We start from the raw sequence: 24,232 nt of genomic DNA, 5'->3' as shown, positions 1-24,232 counted from the left end.
GCTGCTCCCTACGAGCCTATGGCGCCATTCTCATTCAAACCACTGTGCAGTAGTATATGTTTGGTATAGTTTTAGATGATAAAAAGTATCAAATTTAAAATTTTCTTTACAGTTGTTTTTCAATTGAGAAATTGATTTTCAGTCGTGGCTGATGACTGAAATTCAGTGCCCAGTGGAAGGGGAGAATTGACCCCTGCTAGTTGTGCTCTGACCTTTGCCTGCCTGAGCATGCAGGCTCATGCGTATGCACACATACACACACTAATTTTGAAAAGTTGTAAAGTAAAATAAAGTAACACAAGAACTAGAGTGTATAAAGATTATAGAACTCAAGTTTTGTAAGGCTTCTTTGTATTAAGTATTATTCAGTTACAGTAGAGCTTCTTACAGCCAGCATTGGTTTCTTTGCTAAGTGACAGCATAGATGGGCAATTTTTTTTTCTGCTGCACAATTTTGCAGAAAACACCTATGTATGATTTTGTGCACTTGTACCATTACTGTTAATGTATTTTCACACTGTTCTTTTGATATGTATGTTTAGTTAACTGGCATTTTAGAATAATTGCATACAATTACATATAATTACTAAACTTTTCCATGTTGGTTATGTTATTCCTAGTACATCTTGTCTTGTGTTAGATTGACTCACATATGTTTTGGGATGCTTTAGAGGAGGTCAGAGTTGAGGTTCCCTTCTTGGTCCCTTAATATTAGCGCTGTTTAGTGTTATAATAATTATAATGAAAGAGAATGAGATTTTAAAAAACAGTGGTGTGCTGGTTTATACAGAATTCACAATTACTTAGAATTGTTCATTTCCATTTGTGTATGTGTGTGTGTTCATCTGTGTTCAGGGTTTTCTTCAGTTGCTTTTCACCTTGTTGGTTGACAAAGGTCTCACTAAACCTGGAGCATGTTGCTTTGGCTAGAACAGCTACCCAGTGAGTCCCGGGAATCCTACTTTTGCTTCCTCAGCACTGTAACAGGGCTTACATTCATTCGTTACCTGTATTTTATGTGGGTGCTGGGGACCCGAACTCAGATCCTCATGTTTGTGTGGCCAGTGCCTTACTGACTGAGCCATCTCCCCATTTTTGTGGGTGATTAAGTAGTTTAGCAGTTGAAATAGAGTTAAAGCCATTATTCTTTCCAGTCTTGATCTTGTTTGAGCCATTGTCTCTCACTGAGCTAGAAGATGAGCATCTGTTATCCGCCAGCTTGAGTGACAACATATGTAAGGTTCTGGCTGAAACAGAAGTCTGGGTTTCTATGGGACTGGTGACTGAACCCAGGGCTTTGTGTGTTCCAGCGAGTGCTCTGCCACTCGGCTCTGTCCACCAGCCTGAATATCAAGTTCCCAAGATGACTTGTCATTAGGTTGTAAGACATTTAGCATGTGAAATAGGGAATGCTGAGTTGAAATACCTGCCTTTGAAACTCATCCTCATAGCCTTTCAGCGCTGTTACCTCCAAGGTTGGAAATAGATGCTAGCATTAGATTGTTGAAGGTTTAGGAGATCGTTATATTAAAATTAACAATTTATAATAGTGTATGTAGCATCTCAGTTAAAATAGTGAAAAGCAATTAGGCAAACAAAATATCTCACAAGTTTTTTGTTGTTGCTGGAGAAAGTTTAGTTTGCTATTACCTGTAGTAATTGTCTACAGTTGTATCTCCTCAGGCGTGTCCTATCTTGTCTGTCTTTAATAGGTTTTATTTTTATGAAAATTCCTTTAGTTTTGTGCCTTTATGACTTCAAACATTTCTCTAGAGCGTATCAGAAGTCTGGAGTCTGAGAATGTATCTCTGGAGTCAGAAGGCATGCAGTTGGAAAACGAGAAGCAGAGGCTTCAGCAGAAAATCAAAGTGCTGACTGAACTGTACCAAGAGAACGAAATGAAGCTTCACAGGTGAGGCGTGCTGAGTGACTGCGTCAGAGCTTTACCGCCTGCTATGTTCAGGGCCTCCTTATCACTTCGATTGCATCATTCACTTTTAAGAACGTTTTTTCATCTTGAAGCCTGTTTTTTTTCCTGGAAGAAAATGTAAATGATGTTGAAGTTTCCAAGCTATCTTGCAAATTCCTTAATGTCTTCTAAGCATTTATGAAATTAACGCCTTAAACTAATGCTGACAAGCTGGGTCAGGGAATCTGAGTGATCTCTTTGGATGGAACTGCCTGGTGTATGTAAAACTGATTCCTTTCTCTTCTACAAGTTAGTCTTGCTCAGTGCTCCTTGTTCTAGATAGGAAACGACAGTACCCATGCCTTGAGCGCAGGGCAGCTGCTCATCATCATCAAATGCCTTTGGTGTGTCCCATGTTTGTCTCACCATCAGAGCTTGTCAACCCTCTGAACCGTTAATCTGTCGGCATTTACCCTCCGTCTGTGCAGTGGTGTGTGCAAATTGCTTTGTGGGCTGCACCGGTTCTGGTGTGTTTTTAAAAGTGTAGTTGATTATAGTTATTATATACTTTAAGAGAAATAAAATGCTTTTTATTTTAAGGAAATTGACAGTAGAGGAAAATTGCCGATTAGAGAAAGAGGAAAAAATTTCCAAACTAGATGAGAGGATCAGCCATGCAAACCAGGAACTGGAGACCTACAGGTATGAAGTTCTCTTTCTTGTGGGATGCTCAGCTGCAGGAAACAGTAACAAAATGGCATTTGTTTTGAGACAAGGTTTCTTTCTGTATCCCTGACTGACCTGGAATTCACTCTGCAAACCAGGCTGGCCTTAAACTAAGAGATTCACCCGCCTTTGCCTCCTGTGTGTTGGAACTTAAGGTGTGTGCCTCCACCACCCAGTGGATTAGTTTATTTTTATTTCATTACTTTGCATTTGAATTCTTGGTATTTTGCAGATATTCAGAAAATATAAAAAAGAAAAAGTTTTCTTTTCAGTGACTATATAAAAATAAATACATATATACTTTATATATTTAAAATATAGACATATTTTATGTTAATGTTAAGAATTTGTAAATATGAATGCTATGTGGTAGCACTGGGAGGTGGAACAGAATGATCCCGAGATCAGGGCCAACCTTGGCTAAGAGTGAGTTTGAAGCCATTTTGGGCTTAATGAGACCCTATCTCAAAGAAGGAAATGGAGAGAACAGTTTTATTAAAGCTTATTCATTGGGCTTTGTTCAAATGGGGAAGAATGAACACAGTATTAACATTCAGTAAGTGTGCCACTAAGTGAACAAGGCACACTTAGCATTTTAGTAAGTGCTTAGCTGTGGTTTTTGGTTCAGTCTGTAAACAGAGACCACGTTCATTTCCCAGCTGCCCAGACCTGAATATTCATGCAGAAATTATATTAATTATAACACTGTTTGGCCAGCTGTTCAGGCATATTCCTAGCTAGCTGTTACATCTTAAGTTAACCCATTTCTAATTTGTATTTTACCACGAGACTTGTGGTTTACTGTTAACGTTCTAGTCTTTCTCCTTCAGCAGCTACATGGCGTCTGCCTGACTCCACTTTCTTTCTCCCTGCATTCAGTTTAGTTTTCTTGCCTACCTATATTCTGCCCTGCCATAGACCAAAGCAGCTTCTTTATTAACTAATGGTAATAAAACATATTCACAACATACAGAGGGGCATCCTGTATCCAGTCCTCAGTGGATATAAGGAGGCACTAGAATGTCTGTTAAAAAGAAGCACACTGCAGCAGTTTGTCATAGAACATCTCTTTACCTAGGGAAGAGTAAACTTGCATTTTGTCTAAAAGGAAAAATTGCTTTCTTTGTCTCATAAAGGCTTTTAGTTATGTTTTTACCTTTTAGGAGTTCCTCTCCTGTGCCAGGCACTTTATCCCAGCACTTGGGAGGATCTCTGTGAGTTTGAGGCCAGCCTGGTCTACAGAACGAGTTCCAGGACAGCCAGAACTACGCAAAGAAACTCTGTCTTGAAAAAAAAAAAAAGAGTTTCTTCCCTGGGACTCTGTCAAGATTACAGGATCTGAGTTAATCTTCCAGGATTCCTTGTCCTAAAAATGAAAACCTGAGGATCAGGCATGGTGACATTGCCTGTAACTCCTTCACTTAGGATGGAGAGATAGGAAGATTATAACTGGGGTCGAGGCCAGGCTGGATGAAGCCTTGAGGATCATACAAGTCCTTTGTGATGCTGTTCGAGCCCCACTCAAGCAGGAGTGCTCACAAGGGTTAGCCGAGGTTAGAATTAGGGGAGGGAAAGATGCTCCTTAAAATCTGTCAGCGTCGACAGATAAGTCTCGGGGTTATACTTAAGGTAGAACACTCTGTTGGTATTTTTGTAGCCATGTGCTCTCATTCCTTATATGTAACCACTTGTTCATTATAGACAGCGCACCAAGGATCTCGAAGAAGAGCTGGAGAAAACAGTCCATTCTCTTCAAGGACAGGTACGTGTGACTGCTGTGCACACAGAGACTCTAGAGTGGCTGCAGGAACTGTAGCTTCCATCCCTTCTGATGTGTTTCGTAAACCCGCGAAAGATTCCCAGGGACCCAAAGATGCTGAAAACCAAGAATTTCGAGACTTTCCTTTCTTTGGGAATGAAGATTACGTAGCCCAGATAATGCCTGTCACCACTGCAGTCCCATGTTGTGCTTGTTATTTGTTCCTTGGAAACTCTCATAGTTGATCATCACATGAGTTTTGTTGGCATTAAAGACATTTCCATTCAGTTTTTGTTTAACAGTTGAGTAGAGCAGATCATACATATACGTGAGACTATATGCTTTCAAAACGCTTGTTCTGCTTCAGAGATTCCTGGGCAGTTTGAGTTTATGGTTTGTGCCCTAAATATTAGTGGTGGGAATGAATGTTTTTAGTTAAGAATAATTTTAATAATTGCATTTTTTAGGTTATTTCTCATGAGAAGAAAGCACATGATAATTGGGTAAGTTTTAAGTTCTCTTAAAGCCCTTTTGTCAAATTCCTTTCAGGAAATATACTACTCATTGTAGATTAGATAAAAATATAGGTAGTATTTAAAAATAATCACTCTATTTTATTAATTTTATCAGTGATGAAATCATGTGATAAATAGTCAGAGGTAGATCCATCTGCCTTTGCCTCCTGAGTGCTGGGAGTAAAGGCGTGCACCACCACTGCCCGGCCAAAAACATCTTTTTTGATAGTACTAAAATATATTTAGGCTATGTTTTCTGTGAATGTTTAGTTTATTCATTGGCTATAGTCAATTCTCATGTGTGTTTCACAGTTTTAAGTAAAAGCAAATTTGAAAGTCGAGTGCCTTTGATTTGTAAATAGTTATAGAATGTTAGTCTGTGTCTACCTGCGTATGGTCTACCTAGTAGTTGTTCCTTTGATTTGTAAATGGTTATAGAATGTTGGTCTTTGTCTACCTGTGTATGGTAAGCTCACTTCCTGCATTTGATCTATCTAATGTTTCATATATGCTGCATCTAATCTGTGGAGTCCACAGAATGGCTGGGAAGCATTTACAGCACCATATGTTTTGCCTTTGTTAATGATTATTTGGGAATATTGCATGTTCTTGGTATTTATTATAACTAAGCTGGGCGTGATGCTGCACGCTGCTAAGAAACACACACACACCACAAACACTTGCACTTGCATGCGTGCATACACATCAGAACTACTTAGTGTTTGTACATTGTTTTATACTTAATAAATGTGCAAGATTCATTGACTGTATTTAGTTATTAAAAATATGAACTATATGGCATCCTGTGAAGCTGTTTTAGACTTTTGTAGTTTCCCAGAATTCTGGGTATAATGACCATCCATTTCCATTGACTGCCATCATGCCTCTTAGGATTGGATATTTACATCACCAAATAATTTTAGGCCCGGACTTTGCATTTTAGTAGCAACCTACATTAGCAAGTGCCAATTAAACTCCAGCTTTATGTTCATTCCCTTTTTGAATAATTCTCTCAATTTAAAGTGTTTTTTTTTTTTTTTTTTTTGTTTTTTCGAGACAGGGTTTCTCTGTGGCTTTGGAGCCTGTCCTGGAACTAGCTCTTGTAGACCAAGCTGGTCTCGAACTCACAGAGATCCGCCTGTCTCTGCCTCCTGAGTGCTGGGATTAAAGGCGTGCGCCACCACCGCCCGGCTAATTTAAAGTGTTTTATATCAACTCTTGTCTGTTTTTGGTTGTGATGTTACATGCCATCATGCTGATATTTGTGCTGCTCTTGTTTTTAAGTTTAACTATATAGATATAGTTTCAAAATGTATTATTTTCTTCAAGCTGGCAGCTCGAACTTTTGAAAGAAATCTCAATGATTTAAGGAAAGAAAATGCTTACAATAGACAAAAGTAAGTATGCATGGGAATACTTTAAAAGCTTCAAAGAATTTCTTCATTATGTAATGCTTATATAAGGTTAAATTTTAAAAGCTTTGTAGTAAATCCATATAATCTGCTATGAAATATTGTTGGTTTTAGCAGGTTTGAAGTTTTTTGGTTTTTTGTTTGTTTGTTTGAAATACTTACTTACCTTAGGCTACTACAGGGACACCTTAAAGAAGCTTTTACAAGTTACACTGTAAAAAGTGTCACTTTTAAAAAAAAATTAAACCAGTATGAGTGGAGAAAAAACGAGTGGGCAAAAGAAAGGCTTTCTTTCTGACACAATGATGCTTAGAGTATCTGTGTTCTTCATCACTAGGTAAAGTGTTTACTGTCTCAGCCCTGGTTTGTTGTTGGGTGTTGCTGTGCAGTAGTAAAGTGAAAGAAAGAATAAAAGTGTGCAATAAAAGGGAAGAGTAAATGCTTTTATGTGCGGTGGTAGCATCTCGTTGAGTGTTACACTTGCTTGCCAAACTCTGCTTTTAGCATCATTAAAAGCCACTTTGTCTTCCAACTCGAAGCTCAGAAATTCAAGTCAGACATTTGTTTTATTTCAAATCTAAGAATCAGGAACTAAATAACGTTTGTTTAAAAATGTAACATTTAAAGATACAAAGTTTAGAGATAAGGTAGTCATATCAGCTAATGGGATTTCCAGTTTTACAAGGGGAAGTGTAGGTAACAGAGCAGTTCTGTGCTGTAGCCTGGCCTTTTCATTTAGCAGTCACAGTCCCTGCCTCAGGTTCAGTGGTTATAAAGTGACACATTTGTACTAGTTTAGTTTGGCTGTTCTACTTCAGAAATGTGGACTCAGAGAGACAGCACCCATCAGAGTCTTGATTTAGAGGCAAGCAATTTTAAACATCAGTACCTGTAACGAGAAGCCAGTCTCCCCAGGAAGTGTGGGAATCATGGAAAGGTATCTGGGCAGACCAGTGGTAGGCCTTTCTCCCTTTAGCAGTTGTAGAGCTTGTGAGAGGAGCTGCTTAAGAAGTGGCCTTTGCTTAAAATGTGGTGTTTCCTTCGGGTGAGTAACGTAGCGATGTTTGTTCTTTGTTTGCAGATTAACTGAGACAGAATTTAAACTTGAACTTTTAGAAAAAGATCCTTATGCACTTGATGTTCCAAATACAGCATTTGGCAGAGGTAGTCTTTTTTTTAACCCTTGTTTAAGATACATATTGTATATCCATATATATATATATTATGTATATAGTTTACTTTAGTCTAAGTTAACATTTTCACCTATGATATTTTGTATTTTGTAGTGAAGATTCTATTTGAAACTGTTTCATTAACTCTGGCCTTGGGTTTCTGAGTTTTGTTTTCCTAGCAGTAATGAAAATGACTGGTATCTCCTTTTCTCATTGAAATGTCATGGCAGGTATTTAGTGCTGTAAACTCCTTGAACAGCCCAATGCTCTTAAGAAGGTACCGTTGGCTGATTCTGGGAGAATGAATGAGAAGTACATAAGTGGAATAGCAGTGACTATTTACATATTAACAATACTTTGAAATTTGCTTGAATAAAGTGAGAATTAACATAGTTACTCAAAAATTCTTAGTTCACAGATGTAGTTCACAGCTGATGATTCTAATCATCCCAAGGAAGTTAGCCCTCAAAGGTGCAGTTAGCTCTCTGCAGACTCATTACTGAGCATTTTAATGGTCTCCAAACAGCTAAGCATTTTCAGAGTGATTTTAGTTGAAGTGTAGTTATGAAAAGGTCCTGTAGTTATGAAATGAAATCTTGGTAGGTAGAATCCATCTTTAATAACCTCTGGAATTCAGCAAATCATTTTTGAGAGTCAACTTTCACTAAGTGTAAATGTGTCTTACATTTTAAAATATCAGATCATTGACTTCAGTCAAGTAGTAGCAAAGCTTGGTGTGCCGAGTGTATAGGCAGAGTTTTTGTTTAAATTCAAATCAGGATTCTATGGGAGGGTAAACCATGCTTTAATCTTTTTGTAAACCATTTGGGTGTAACAGGTACACACTTTATAAGACTTACTCAAGTTTGAATTCCCTGGTGTTTAAGTTCTTTTTTGTTGCTGAATTTTTACCTTTCGAAGTATAGTCACAATTTGAGAATGATTACGTTTGTAAAATGGCAGGGCTCTTGGTTATTTGGATTACAGGCAAATTTATTGGATGCGTGATAATATCTGAGTGTTTAACTAGTAAAATTCAAAGTAATTTCTGATTCTTCAGAGTATTTTATGTATTTACTTCCTTTTCAAAATCTGACTTTTAGCTGGGCAGTGGTAGTGCACACCTTTAATCCCAGCACTCGGGGGGGGCAGAGGCAGGCAGATCTTGAGGCCAGTCTGCCTACAGAGCAAGTTCCAGGAGAGCCAAGGCTATAGAGAGAGAAACTTTGTTTCAAAAAAAACCAAAAAAAAAAAAAAAAAGACTTAACTGAAACATTTCATGGTTGAACATGAACTGTCTGACGCTGATTTAAATCAAGCGCTTCCATGTTGTAAACCTTCCTGGTTGAAATAGTGAGAAGTACGCGGTCACCAAATTCCCACATCACCTTTAATCCTAGTCTGAGTCAAGGACAGGCTAATCGTTGTGAGTTTAAAGACCAGTCAGGTCTACATATCCAGTTGAGGCCAGCTAGTGCTATATGATACCGTTTCAAAAAACAAAACAGCAACATAAAAAATGAGCAAACAAAAAAAGGAAGCCAACTTCATGCTCCCCAAATCTTTCAGTAACTCCTAAGCATCGGCAGCATCCTTTGTTTAGCTTGTGTGGTTACTTACAGTAACTAATGGTTTGGTTTTGTTTGTGGTTCTTTTGTTTGTTGGTTGGTTTTTATAAACACCATGTCTTGACTTGTGTTTCTTTAACCACTTAAAATTTTTCTAGAGCTTGTAGCCTGCCCTTAGCATTGCACAGATAAAAATAAGTGACATTTAACACAGACCTTACTACCTTCACATTTTAAAAAATCAGAACTCTCTCAGGGCTGAAGAGGTGGGTCAGCTGTTAAGAACACATACTGCTCTTGCAGAGGACCTGAGTTCAGTTCCCAGCACCCGTACGGAGTAGCTCATGATCCCTGTAATCTTCAGCTCTAAGGAATCCAATGCCTCTGGCCTTTTAGGTCATTGCTGCTTGCTTACATGTAAATACCCCACACATAGACACACATAAATGAAGTAAAACCTTAAAAAGTCAGAATACTGTATATAGGTGTTAAGCTGACAGAATTCAAGGTATTTATATTTACAACTGTATGATTTTAATTGACTAAATGTCTAATTTGTTGAAAAGTTTTAAGAACACCGCACTCTCTATTTAAATCTATGTAGTATTGAGGGCACAGATGGGATAAGCTGACATAGGATGACCCGATGACAGCTGTTGAATGGATTCTGACTTTACTTTTTTTACAGCTCACTTGTATGCATTGACATCTGCTGTTTTAATTATTCCAGAGCACTCCCCATTTGGTCCCTCACCATTGGGCCGACCTTCATCTGAAACGAGAGCTTTTCTCTCTCCTCCAACGTTGTTGGAGGGTCCACTCAGACTCTCACCTTCACTTCCTGGGGGAGGAGGAAGAGGTAGATGGTTTAAACATTTTTATTACTCTAAATTTCTTCCTTCCTTTACATTTTCATCTCAACTTAACTTTCAAATAATCTGTAACTAGACATTTGGAAAGTACAAGCGTTCCTTGCACTTATCATAGATTTACTTATTTTTTTAACTGGGTAAAGAATCTTGGGCCAGATACGGTGGCTCACACCTTTAATTCCAGCAGTCGGGAGGCAGAAGCAGGAGGACCTCTGTGAGTTTGAGGCCAGCCTGGTCTGCATAGTGAGTTCCAGGCCATTCATAGCTGCATAGTAAGATTCTGCCTCAAAAACAAACAAAAACTCTCCATATTACACTGTTCTGATATTTTTCTCTCGTGTACAGGTTAAGGCAGGTGGCCATCCCAGTTCTGAACACTCAGAAATCCTGAGTGCTCTGAATGGCAGACACTTTGGCTGTAGCACTCAAAAAATTGTGATTTATGAAGCATTACATATTGCAGATTTTGGATTTGTGATGTTCCATCCTTAAGGTCTATAAGCATGCATGCACACACACACACACACACACACACACACACACACACACACACAAATTTAAAATTACAAACACTTATGGCACTGTGTATTTCCAGTAAGGAGTACTCAGCCTATATTGGATAATGAGGAATCAATGTTTATGTTTCAAAATTATATTTTTTATATATTTTATAAAACATAAAACCTTTTAAAGAATATGTAAGATATAGCACTATAACCAGCATAAAATGCATAAAAAGACTGTAGACTTTTATATGAATATATTTAATTCAGTAACTTTTTTAAAAAAATAGTAAGTCATAACATGAAAGCCCCTATTCCCCCCTTTTTAATCATGAAGGAAGGCAGAGTGCTCTTCTAGGTGGAGTTTGCATGGGGCCTTTTCAGGAATCCTAACTAATGATGCTTTGAGAGACTATGCTGGGGTTGCCTGCATTGCTCCTGTACTTACCTTGCTGTTTCTGTATTTCTGTAGCTGTGTTAAGTACAGGATCTGCTAATAAAATGTCTGTAACCATTTATGTAAGCGATGTAACAAACTAAATGTGTGTCAGGAGCAAGTGAGACTCAAAAAAAAACCCAGCAAACTAGGGCTGGATGGGTGGCTCAGCCGTGACGAGTGCTGACTGCTCTTCCAGAGGACCCAGGTTCAACTCCCAGTACTCACATGGCAGCTCACAGCTGTCTGTAACTGCAGTTCCAGGGGTCTTGAAACTTCCTATGGCAAAACATTAATGCACATAAAAGCTAAAAAAATTGTTAAAAATAAAACAAACAAAACTCTAGCAAGATGAACCAAACATCAATATTTTACACTTGAGTCTACTTACTCAAGAGTCTCTCAGGCAAACACAGCTAAACCTAAGGCCATTGTAAATCATCTAAAATTCTGTTCTTCGTGAGAATATCAGGTTCCCAGGTGCCCTGTATTAGGTACTGAGGTGAAGGAGCAGCTCAGTCTGTTTCCTCTTGTTATCTTCTTGGTCTTCAGTTTGCTCCTTGTGGAACTGTTCCCACACCTGCCAGCCTGGTTTACCTCAGAAAGAGCTTTGCTTGTATTGGTTTTGAACTGGAAACTTCTAGGGAAAGTAACTATGTCAGATACCTAGTCCTAAGGGGGTTGTATGTAACATTCCAGAAAGGGGTTAAGTGTTTAAATTTACATGTCTGCTTAAGATTTGGGCTTAGTGCTATCAGCCAATCCCCTTGCCATCACCTTTTACATTGTCATGTTACATACCAATATAATGCAATTAAGGCCAGCCACAAGTATTTGCCATTGCGCCTTGTGATTTCTGATACTTTCTGTACAGTTTTATCACACTTCATTAAAAGAAGAATGTTCATTAAGACAGAGTCAATTTTGCACAGCACACATGGGTAGCAGCTATCCGTAGCTGAACACAGTACCCTAGAAATAGTGCTTAATTGGCTAAGCTAACTCACTGGAACTTGAATTGCATAAGTCAAGGATTGCTTGTAGTCCAATGAATGTCTGAAATTATCACAGAAATTACCTTTCCTTTCTCCTTTCCTGTTTAAGTACTTTCCTCTTCTCTTTAATTGCTTTTAAGTGACAGTGTGTTCAGATTATTTGCAGGGTTTCTTCTTGTCTATTAAAAAGCTACAGAAATTCTTGGTGAGTTAGCAACAGATGTAAAAGCTTCACTGGGACCGAGTCTCCTGTGAGCAGTGAAAGGACGGAGCGGCTCCTCCTTCCTCTTATTGTCTGGGAATTCGAATAAAGTTGTGTATGAGGAAAGCAATTTATTTTTATTGAGTGAATTGTGAACATCTAGTTCTTAAAACCCTTGGAGTATTCGTGTTTTCAGGTTTGCAGTGTCCACCTGCTGTCACTTGGCTGCCTGTGACTTTGGTCCTGGGGGCAAGTGATGAGGAGAATCTTTGACTCTCACGAAGGCCTGTGGGCTTCACTTGAGACACCTGAGCCCAGTGAGCTCCTGAGCTTTCTCCCTTCCCAGCCTTCTTCTCATGAACTGATTCGGAGGAAAGATGCGGGGATTTACCAGAATATATAATCATTGTTGGATAGAATTATTACATTCACAGAATTCTTGTTGTCTGCAGCTACTTGGTTAGTAGTAGGGTCGTTGATACAGTAGTGCAGCCTCTATGATGACTGATAGAAATCATGCCTAAGCAACAAAAACCTTATCTTTTATTTATCTTATAATTTTGCTTAGTATGTCTTTACAGCTTTTTTCTTCTATACCGTGTTTTTCAGACTTAGTATTTATTAGCTATAATTATAGATATAAATTATAAAATAATGATGGTGGTAATCCTTAAGGATAAATTTATAGGCAAGTGTTGTTGGATATTTATTTATTTTGTGCTGTGGGTTGATCTCAGAGCCATCTGTTAATTAAGCAAATACTCTAATCTCTAATCTATTTTTCTAGCCTGCAAGCAAGTATTTGTTTATACACATTGCAAAATTATTTTTCCATTTCTTGGAAATGATTGTGGTAGAATCATAATCAAATGTATTTCAGGAAAGCTTTATTTGAATTTGTATTCACTTTTGAAAAAACATCTTGATTTTGACAGTGGTCTTTTGTGACACTTTTTGAGATAATACAGATCTGGGTTTTCTTTAATTAGGCTCACGAGGCCCTGAGAATTTTCTGGACCATCAGATGAATATTGAAAGAGGAGATTCAAACTATGACAGGGTATATGATGCCCCCAGAGCACCTTCTGACAGCTCCCTGTCACCTCCGTGGGAACACGGCCGAAGGGTGATGGCCCCTCCACCAGGTATGTGAAGACAACAGTCACTGTTCAAAATTGCAAAACATCTTGTGTTTGGGATACAGTGATGGAAGGAAAGAGGGCCATATATGTTCTCTATTTTAAAAATTGTGATACTGTTTAGAAAAAAGTATCATGAGGTGACTGTTCACATTATAGCAAGCTTTCCCAATTGTTATTACTGCTTATACAAATAATAAATACATGCTTGTTTTTGAAAATCTGAACAATGTAGGGAGTAGAACTACAGCAGTAAAAATCCATTGTCATCTTAGCATTGCTTACCCAGAATTTAATTACGCATTGTGAGGGGTTAAAAAATGTGTGTGTGTTTACAAATATAATTGTTAAAATTCTTTGTCACTGCTGCTTGAACTCTCAGCAATCCTCCTGCATCCTGAGCAGGTTCTCCCACCTTTTTTGAGACTACCCAGCTCATGCTCCCTGGAGTGACCGTATTTCTGGTTGGCAGGTGTCTCCTACTTGGGAGTGAGGGGAATGTACAGGTACAGGATCTGCCTTCTACTTTCTAAATTTCCCAGGTGTGGCCTGCCTGTAGAGAGATGTCTTAGTTGGGGTTTCTATTGCTGTGAAGAGACACCGTGACCACGGCATCTCTTATAAAGGAAACGATTTAATTGGGGCTGGCTTAGTTTCAGAGGTTTAGTTCATCCTGTATGTGGCAGGAAGCATGGTGGCATGCAGGTAGACAGGGTGTTGGAGAAGAAGGTGAGAGTTCCATATCTTGATCTGCAAGTGGCAGGAGACCGTGTGTCACACTGGGAGTAGCATGAGCATAGGAGACCTCAAAGCTCCCTCCCACCATGACACCAACAAGGCCATGCATCCTAAAAGCACCACTCCACTCATTCAAACATATGAGTCTCTGGGGGCCATTCCTATCCAAACCACCACAGGAGGATGTGTCTGTGGATGCCAGGTACAGTCCCGGAGCTTCAGGTTCTCAGACTGCAGCCGTGAACAGCAAGTTGTGTGCTTCAGAAGCACATTTTCTCCCACTTAGGTCCTGAGCTGAGCCTCTTGCTGCATGTGCTGTCGAGCTTGTCACAGCTGTTTCCTGGAGTTTTCTCACACTGGTTGTGGCTGGTTGAATTTAGACTACAACTACTACTTTTTTAATTTATGCTTCTTTCATAAATTACATACCAATTACAATTTTCCTTGCTTCCTCTCCTCTCAGACCCTTCACACCTCTCCTCTCCCCCAGATCCATTCCTCCTCCATTGAGAAAAGGGCAGGCCTCCCAGGGATAGCAGCCAAACAGGGCATATAAATTACACTAAGACTAGGCACCTCCCCTCATATTTAGGCTGGTCAAGGCCACCCAGTAGGAGGAAATGGGCCCCCAAAGCAGGCAAAAGAGTCAGAGACATCCCCATTCCACCGTTAAGAGTTCCACAAGAACATACAGGCTTCCTGATCGTCGGGTCAGTCTCTGTGAGCCCTGGTTAGTTGATTTTGTGAGTTTGTGTGTGATGTCCTTGACCCTTCTGGCTCCTACATTCTTTCCTTCCCCTCTTCCGAATTCCTGAGCTCCACCTACTGTTTGGCTGTGAGTCTCTGCATCTGCTCCCAACCATTGCTGGATGAAGCCTCTCTGATGATGACTATGCTATGCTCTAGTCTATGAGTACAGCAGAGTATCATTAGGAATCATCTCATTGACTTTTTTTCTGCTGGTTGTGTTTGATTCTATCCTAAGTTCTATCGTAGGTCTCTGGGCTATCCAGCCTCTGGATCCTGGCTCTCCAGATAGTGTCGGGGTGGTCCCTCTTGTGTCATGGGTCTCAAGCTGGATCAGTCGTTGGTGTGTCTCTATCTCTTTTTTAGGTTTATTTTTATTTGTGTTGGTGTTTTGCCTGCATGTATGTCTGTTGAGGATGCCAGTCCCCTTGAACTGGAATTCAGACAGTTATGAGCTGCCATGTGGGTGCTGGGAATTGACCCAGGTCCTCTGGAAAGAGTAGCCAGTGCTCTAACTACTGACCCATCTCTCCAACCCCATTTGGTTGGTGTCTTAGTTTATTACTATAGTTCTGTAGTTCAGCTTGAAATCAGGGGTGGTGATACCTCTGGAGATTCTTTTACTGTACAGGATTGTTTTAGCTACCCTGAGTCTTTTGTTTTTCCATGTGAAATTGAGTATTGTTCTTTCAAGGTCTGTAAAGAATTGTGTTGGGATTTTGATGAAGATTGCATTGAATCTGTAAATTACTGTTAGTAAGATGACCATTTTTACATCAATCCTACTGATCGTGAGCATGGGAGATCTTTCTGTCTTCTGGTATCTTCTTCAGTTTCTTCAAAGACTTGAAATTCTTGTCATACAGGTCTTTAAATTCTTTGGCTAGAGTTACCCCAAGATATGTTACATTATTTGTGGCTACTGTGAAGGGTGTTATTTCCCTGATTTCTTTCTCAGCCCATTTTTTGTTTGTATATAGGAGGGTTATTGGTTTCTTTTTTTCTTTCATTCTTTTTTTCTTTTGAGTTAATCTTGTATCCATCCACTTCATTGAAGGTGTTTATCAGCTGTAGGAGTTCCCTGGTAGAATTTTTGGGGTCGCTTATGTATACTATCTTATTGTCTGCAAATGGTGATACTTTGACTTTTTCTTTTCCAATTTGTATTCCCTTGATTTCCTTTAATTGTCTTATTGTTCTGTCTAGAACTTCAAGTACAATATTGACTAGATATGCAGAGAGTGGACAGCCTTGTCTTGTGGTAATAGAAATTAGTAAATATAATGTGGCTGATTTTTTTTCTCATTTTTTTATTAAAAATTTCCAACTCCTCCCCTCCTCCTCCCCCTCCCCTCCCCTCCCTTCCACCCGTACCCCCACTCGCTCCCTCTCCAAGCCAAAGAGCCATCAGGGTTCCCTTCACTATGTTAATTAAGTCCAAGGTCCTCCCAAACATTCAGTAGTCAATGGTCTCGTCACAGAAGCACCTCAGATAAACTCCAGTTGGGCATTCACAGGGAAGGGACAGTTGTACCAGGCCTCTTGTAATGGTGACATGTTCTCAAAAACAAACAGAAAGAAAACCAAAACCACCAAACACATGGTCAGTAAAAGATGGCTCAGGAAGAAAGGATGCTTGCCAATAAGCCTGACAATCTAAGTTCAGTCTTCAGAAGCCACATGGTGGGAGGAAAAGCTGACTCCTGAAGGCCATCTTTTGAACCTGCTCAATTATGCCATGGCATATGCACACACATACACACAAAATAAATGAATGTTTAAAAAATCAGCCACACTGTATTTACTGATTTCTATATAGCCATTACACTCTGACAGCATGCATTGCACTGCTTAGCTCCTGCCGTGTGTTAGGCCTGGATCTAAGGAACAGCTTACTTTTTGTCAGGGGAGGGCAAAATGTGTACGTTTTGTGAAAGAATAAACTCTGAGTTTCTGATATTTTGGTGAACATTAGAAGCAAAATACTAATGTGGCGTCTTGAGACCTGATTAAGGATGACTTTCTCCATTTCATCCTTATGTTTAATTAATCCCATGTTTGAAGAAAAGGGGGCAGTCTCTTTTAGATAGAAGGCTTTCTCTTAACCCTCTGCTTTACGGGACTAGTTCTGGTCCTTTGAGACAGCTCTTTGCTAAGATCTGAAAGATGGTGTAAATAACCTTCTATTCCGAAGTTTTGGAACTTTCTTTAGTTACATCCTTCCTCCTGGGAGCTCATTAGATGTACTTCTCTCCATGACTGTTTCATCTCGGTGGTTTCCTTGGCTTTGTGGAGGAGAGATGTTTCAGGGGACACCCATGAGCTTAAATCTTACTGAGTTGACAAGAGTTCACCCCTGCCTAGTGAGGCCGTGAAGGCAATTTGGCACTGTTTGCTGCTGTCTGTAGTAGGGCAGTAAGGTTACTGTTGCTGTGACAAAACACCATGACCAAGAGCAACTTGTTAAGGAAAGGATTTATTTAACTTATACTTCGACATTGAAGAAAGTCAGGATAGGAACTCAAGCAGTGCAGGGACCTGGAAAGGGGCTGATCCAGAGGCCATGGAGGACTGCTGCTTACTGGCTTGCTCCCCATGGCTTACTCAGCCTGCTCTCTTATAGGACACAAGACTACCAGCCCAAGGATAGGACCATCCACCATGGGCTGCTCCCCTCCACCATTAATCATTAATTAAGAAATGCCTTCAGCCTGATCTTTTGAAGGTGTTTTCTTAATTGAGGTTCCTTCCTATCTAGCTCTGTCAGGTTTGCATAAAACTACCAGGATACGCATCGGAAGCCACACAGTTCACCCACTTTGTCTCTCTTTGGAGTTGATCTGTTCATGCTATACCTCATAAAGTCTGCCATCACCACTTGGTTAAGTACCACAAAGAACTACGAGTCCCCATTTTGTTATTCTAAATGAGGGTGGCTGCAGAAGCCTTTGCTTTTGAGTTCGCGTCCAAACTTTTGTTTGTGCAGTGGTCCTTCATCTGTGCCGAACCTTCGCTTCACCTATTGAGCCGGATCTTTCCTTCAGTGTGGACTAAACCCCAAATTCTGAAGCTACTGAAAATCCTATCACAGATGGTTTCTGGCTTACTCTCTGCCGTGGTGAGAGATGTAACTGTTGGCCAGATTTTCTGCTCTTCTTTTCCTTCTTGCTGGCAGGCTCTTCTCAGCATTTTCCCTGACATGTTGATGTGGTTTCCTTGAGGTGCTGTTATTAATTTGAAGGTGAAATGAACTTAACTGATTTTTTTTTCACATATCCTAAGGGGTCTTGTTTTTGCATTTTATCTGTAGATTTAGCTTATATCTACATCGTAATTGAAGCTTTCAAATTCTGATGCATCAAAGTATGCTTGCTGTTTAATACAAAGGCAAAGTAACTTTTCTCAAATTGTTGACTAGTGCCTACCAATACCAAAGACAAAACATAGGTCACAGGTTTTGTCTTTAATTTTTGGATTCAGAGAAATGCTTAAGTCAGTATAAGCACAAGTAAACTAGATTTATGTTTACCTTAATGAAAATATCCTAAAAAATTTTTAGGTCAACCATATTTTGATCCGTCTTTACAAAAGCAAGATAGATTTTATTCTAATTCCGGTAGACTCTCTGGACCAGCAGAACTCAGAAGTTACAATATGCCTTCTTTGGATAAAATGGGTAAGAAAAAAAAGAGTGAGTGTGTGTGTGTGTGTGTGTGTGTGTGCGTTTGAGCATACATGTGCCTGTGATTAAATAGTTGTGGTAGTGTAGAGGACTGGGAATTGAACGAAAGGCTAATATAATTGTTATCCCAGATTGTGCTTTCTTTTTTTCCTTAATTTTTCGAGACAGGATTTCTCTGTGTAGCTTTGGAACCTATCCTGGAACTTAATCTGTACACCACGCTGGCCTTGAACTCACAGATATCCATCTGTCTCTGCCTCCTGAGTGCTAGGACTAAAGGCATGTACCACTACTGCCTGGCCCCAGATTGCTTTTAAGGACAAAATTTCCTGTGTTTCTCTCTCTCTCTGTTCCCTCTCCCTCTCCCTCTCCCTCTCCCTCTCCCTCTCCCCCCCCCCCTCTCTCTCTCTCTCTCTCTCTCTCTCTCTCTCCCTCTCCCTCTCCCTCTCCCTCTCCCTCTCCCTCTCTCTCTTTCTCTCCCTCTCTCTCTGTCTTTTTCTTTTTCCGAGACCTGGCTGTGTTTGTATTTTTTGTTGTCTTTTTTTTTTTTTTTTTAAAAAAAACAGTTTATTTTTATATTATGTATATGGGTGTTTTGCCTGCATTTATTTCTGTGCATTACATGCATGCCTGATTCCTGGGGAAGCCAGAACAGGGCATCGGATACCCTGGAACTGGAGTTATAGATAGTTGTGAGCTGCTATATGGGTGTTGGGAATTGAACACAGGTCCTATGGAAAAGTAGCCAGTACTCTTAACCATTTTAACCACTGAACCATCTCTCCAGTGCTTTCTTGTCTCATATTATAGGTATGTCATCTAATACATGTGTTGAAGGTTAGTTTTAGTACCATACTAAGGGTTTACTGTATCTCCCTATGATATAAACTTTACTCTGTTCCAGAGCTAACTTCTCATTGTTTTCGGTCCATTTACATATATCCTGTTTAGCAATCAAGGATATTAGGCAGCAAATATCAATGTATGTGTAAAACACGATCAGCAGAATAATTTGAGTTCAGGTTCTCAATCAGTTATCTCATTTAATCACTTCATATTTAGTAGATTTAATCTGTTTGTCAGGACCTCTTCAACTACCAGTCAGCTATCCACTGAAGTTGTACTGTAGCTATCAAAGAATATAACATTAAGAAAGAATACGATTCAGGAAATCAATTTAAATTTTCATTGTGCCCTTGTTGAGATGTTCTATAAGGGTACTTTCATAAAAGTATATATTGTGTACTGAGGGAAAGGGGGCAAAAGAAAAGACAGGAAGCGGGGTGCTGACTCCCAAGCTGTGCACTCAGGAGGCTGCTGCAGCAAGATTGCCTAGGACCCAGCTGGAAAGGTCATCACGACACTGCAGAAGAATGTCTGTTCTGTTGAAGTTTCCTCAGCCCTCAGGCTGCTTTTGGATCCTAATATGGACTACTGTTGTATTCGTGCCAAGTTGTTCTGTCCAGCAAGGGCAGAGGAACATGCCAGTGTCATTGGTATCTGGGAATGGTCTACCAATTAAGTGAGAATTCATGAGATATTCTGGTTTTATTTTTCCGTCTAGATGGGCCAGTACCCTCAAAAATGGAATCCGGTAAAAATGATACCAAAGATGATCCTGGTGTAAGTATTGAAATTTGAACTCTACCCATGTATTTATCTATATCTAGTTTCTTGGTTTTAGTAGAATAAAGACAGAGCTATTCTACTTTCAGGATACTAACAAACCATACTCCTACGTAGCATTAACAATGTTCCATTTCTGGCTGTAACCTGTGGGAAAATAATACCAGTTGCAGCCAGGTGTTGATGATGCATGTAACCCTGGCATTTTGACAGGCTGAGGTGGGAGGACTGTGAATTCAAAGCCAGTGTAGGCCACATAAGGAGATCTTGTTTCAAAAAACCCAAGAATGGACTGGAGAAATGGGTTACAGGTTAAGAGCAGTGGCTGCTCTCCTAGAGGACCTGGGTTTGATTCCCAGCACCGTGGTGGCTCACAACCCTTCTTAACTCCAGTCTCAAGGGATCTGAAGCCCTATTCTATCTATTGAGAACACTGACTGTATATGGTATACAGACATATGTGCAGGCAAACACCCATACATGTCAAATAAATAGAAAAAAAACAAGAGAAAGAAACCTGATAGCTCCCACTTTAAAAAAAAAAGTACATCCTTTAGATGACTTTAAAGCTTCTTTCCTAGCTGAACACAATTTCAGATTTTCTTCCTTGAAATTTTATTTGAATCTTAAAATATTTTAGTTTTAAAATATAACATTGATTTGGTGTCAATAGCTTAACATTTTCTTGTATGTGTATTTGATAAAACTATTTTTTAAAATGTCTAAAAATTGCTATGCTTGAACTGTACTTGTGTTTTAGGATGAGCTAGGTAGACTATTGCTGCTATGCTTAAAAGTTTTCTGTTGTTAGTACAAACACTTAAGATAGCGAACAAGCGGCTCATAGGCCAGTATGGAAACCTGACCTGGTGTCCCACCTTCCAGAATGTCGTGGTCGGCTTTTGCATATGCGCCTGCGCACTTTCTTCTATGTCTGGTGCCCCTGGGAAAGGATCTGTGACTTGAGCCGCTTTACTGACCTGCTGATTGTCAATCTGTTACAGAACTCAGCTGTGCCTGGTCCTTCGCGCCCTGTTGACTGTGAAGCAGCTGGCCGTGGCTCTGTCCCTCCACCATTCCTTCCAGTCAGAGCCCCATTGTTCCCAGTGAATCTAAGGAGCCAGTTCATGAGAAGGGCTCCCCCTTTTCCTCCACCTCCTCCAGGGAACATCTATGCAGCGCCTCGAGATTATTTTCCACCAAGGGACTTCCCTGGCCCACCACCACCTCTATTCCCAGGTCAGCTTTTTAAAAAATTTATGTATGTGTCAACATTTATCTGTGCTTTTCTTCAGCTTTGCTTCCTGTTGCTGTGATAAACACTGAGCAGAACCAGGAGAAAAGGATTAGACGGCTCACAGGTTACAGTCCAGCCAAGAAGGAAGCCAAGTCTTCCCTTGATCCACTTTAGCAGATTTTGAATTTTATCTGTATTGTGATAGTTCAGAAAATTCCTGAATTTACAAGCAGTTTTAAGACTAAAATTACGTTATTTCATTTGGTAGAAAAGTTATTGTGGTCATTGTTTAAAATAATTACTTATATTTTAGTCTTTTTCATAAATAGTTCCCAGCTGATTGTATTTATTTAAAATCTAAGATTATATTTTGTTATTTGTCAAATTTACTGAAATTCTTTCATTCCCTTACATTTTAAAATAAAAGCAATTTATTGCTTTTACAGCACACTTTATCTTTTGGAACCACAGATTTTAAGTACTAGACAGGAACTAGCTTAGTTGTCCTGGGTAGCTGCTCTCTGATCTCACCTCTGGTTTTAAAGTTCTAGGTAAATCAATTGAGTATTGTTTGGTAAGTTTTAAGGTGGTCCTTGGCATTACAGATAATGTTTTTAGTAGAACATTCCATCAGAATCACCAAAAATTTGACTACATTGAAAATTTGTTTTAAAGTAAATCTTGAGGGGCTGGAGAAATGGTTCAGAGGTTAAGAGCACTGACTGCTTTTCCAGAGGACCCAGTTTCAATTCCCAGCACCCACATGGCAGCTCACAACTGTCTGAAAATGCAGTTCCAGGGGATCTGACACCTTCACACCAGTGCACATAAAATAAAGATAAATAAGCCATAAAAAATTAAAAAAAAAATAAAGTAAATCTTGAGCCAGGTGGTAGTGCACGCCTTTAATCCCAGCACTAGGGATGCAGAGGCAGGTGGATCTCTGTGAGTTTGAGGCCAGCCTGATCTACAAGAGCTAGTTCCAGGACAGGCTCCAAAGCTACAGGGAAACCATATCTTGAAAAACCAAAAGTAAATCTTGAGTGTATTGAGATCTATGTAACTGCGAAGATTGGACAAACATACCTGAAACGAATGATATTTTATTAATCCTGTGTAGTTGAAGTAGATCAGATACTCTGGTGCGTGTGTCTGAGTATCAGAATAGCTGCTGACGCTCGTGGTGTGGCAGGTGTGCAGTACGGGGTGTCAGCTCACATTGTGCTTCACTAATCTCTTTGAACAGGGAGAAATGTGTTCGTACCACCATCAACACCACAACTAAGGGGCTTTCCACCTTACCTTCCCGCAAGAGCTGGGTTCTTCCCTCCACCCCCACATCCTGAAAGTAGGAGTGAGCTTCCACCAGACTTGATTTCACCATCAAAGGAACCTGCAGCTAAACCTCCAGAAACACCGGAGATCTGAGGGTGATATTGGTCTAAACCGTCATTTTCTTCTCATTTTCAGTTTAAGTAACGGCTGTTACTTATATGATTATATTTTTGCTCAACTTGGAGCTTAATGGAATTACAACTCTCAGGATAGTATTTTGTAAATAAAGATGATTTAAATATGAATCTTATGAGTAAATTATTTCCATTTTATTTTATTCTGGATAGTATATTTTACTTTGATTACCTCATCCATAATTATGGTAGTTTTATATATGTAATCTTATAGTTGGGGATATCATAAAACTCAAAAGACTGTGTCTTTATACTAGGAATGTGTTCACCATGGTTGACAAATGTAAAAGTAACTATGTTTAATCAAATAAATTTTTAATTGATTTAAATTCTTGTTTGGCATTGATAATAGTAAAATCAGCCAGTTTCACATAAACATGGTTCCATAAATTAATCTTTTTTACCTGTACCAATAATTCAGTGGTTCAAAAGTAAAGCATTTGAGGCTGGAGAGATGGTGGCTCAATGGTCAAGAATATTGACAGGGCTGGAGAAGTGGCTTAGGGGTTAAAAATACTGGGTGCTCTTGCACAGGCCCCAGGTTTGAGTCCAACCTCACAATGTCTATATAATTCTAGCTCCAGGGGATCCAGTGCTCTCTCCCAGCCTCCATGGTACACATGTACATAAATAAAAATAACTAAAAAATATAACAGGATCCATCTTTCTAGAAAAAAAAATACTGGCTGCTCTTCCAAAGGACTTGGGTTTTGGTTCCCAGCATCCTGGCCTCCAAAAATGCACCAGGCATGCATGTAGTACACAGACATAAATGTAGACAAAACATCCGCACATATAAAGTTATATAAAATAAAGAAGGTAAATGATTTTGTGATCTTTCTGATTTGATTATCTTACAGAATATGTACCCTACTTCTTGCAGTTAGATATGAATAATAATAATAATAAACTAATAAACTTTAAAAACTTAAATATGGATTACATTTTAAAGAAAGCCAGGATATTGTCTATGAATTTCAGAATTTTTTTAAACTTGGTTCACCAACTAGTTTTCTTTTAGCAGTTTGAAAACAATTGTGTGTGTGTGTGTGTGCACTCGTGCATGTGTGTGTGAGAGAGAGAGAGAGAGAGAGAAAACCTTAGCATGCAGAGGCAGAAAAAGACATCTGTAAACTCAAGGCCAGCCTGGCCTTGAGTACACAGCAAGTACCAGGGCTAGACAGAGAAACCCTGCCTTTAAGAAACAAACAAAAGCCGGGCGGTGGTGGCGCACGCCTTTAATCCCAGCACTCGGGAGGCAGAGGCAGGCGGATCTCTGTGAGTTCAAGACCAGCCTGGTCTACAAGAGCTAGCTCCAGGATAGGCTCCAAAGCTACAGAGAAACCCTGTCTCGAAAAACCAAAAAAAAAAAAAAAAAGAAACAAACAAAATAAATATATTTAATATAATTTAAATAGTTAAAATAGGAGAAAGAGAAATTATGTAAGAATCAATAGAGACATCTTGTTGCCTTAACAGTCACCCCCCAAAGTTCCTCTATAATGTTGGGGCAACCAACTTCTGG

The 24,232-nt window shown here is 39.5% G+C and overlaps 1 protein-coding gene across 10 annotated transcripts in view; it reads left to right on the top strand.

Moving 5' to 3' along the window:
- Positions 1-23,036, top strand: part of Mia2 (MIA SH3 domain ER export factor 2) — a 70,613-nt gene extending 47,577 nt beyond the window's left edge. For 9 of the 10 annotated variants that reach the window (XM_038336532.1, XM_038336530.1, XM_038336529.1 and 6 more), the window contains 12 exons: positions 1,774-1,912; positions 2,510-2,611; positions 4,337-4,397; positions 4,862-4,897; positions 6,239-6,306; positions 7,403-7,485; positions 9,792-9,920; positions 13,059-13,214; positions 18,253-18,369; positions 19,940-19,998; positions 21,006-21,240; positions 22,485-23,036. In XM_038336532.1, coding sequence (XP_038192460.1) covers positions 1,774-1,912; positions 2,510-2,611; positions 4,337-4,397; positions 4,862-4,897; positions 6,239-6,306; positions 7,403-7,485; positions 9,792-9,920; positions 13,059-13,214; positions 18,253-18,369; positions 19,940-19,998; positions 21,006-21,240; positions 22,485-22,666 — 1,367 coding nt within the window. In that variant the 3' untranslated portion in view covers positions 22,667-23,036. The remainder of the gene's footprint in view (positions 1-1,773; positions 1,913-2,509; positions 2,612-4,336; positions 4,398-4,861; positions 4,898-6,238; positions 6,307-7,402; positions 7,486-9,791; positions 9,921-13,058; positions 13,215-18,252; positions 18,370-19,939; positions 19,999-21,005; positions 21,241-22,484) is intronic. The other variant, XM_038336531.1, reaches the window with a different exon arrangement.
- The last annotated feature ends 1,196 nt before the right edge of the window (positions 23,037-24,232 follow it).

Source organism: Arvicola amphibius, chromosome 7, assembly GCF_903992535.2.
Source record: "Arvicola amphibius chromosome 7, mArvAmp1.2, whole genome shotgun sequence".
NCBI classification, from domain to species: Eukaryota; Metazoa; Chordata; class Mammalia; order Rodentia; family Cricetidae; genus Arvicola; species Arvicola amphibius.
This window is presented reverse-complemented; position numbering and strand designations above follow the sequence as displayed.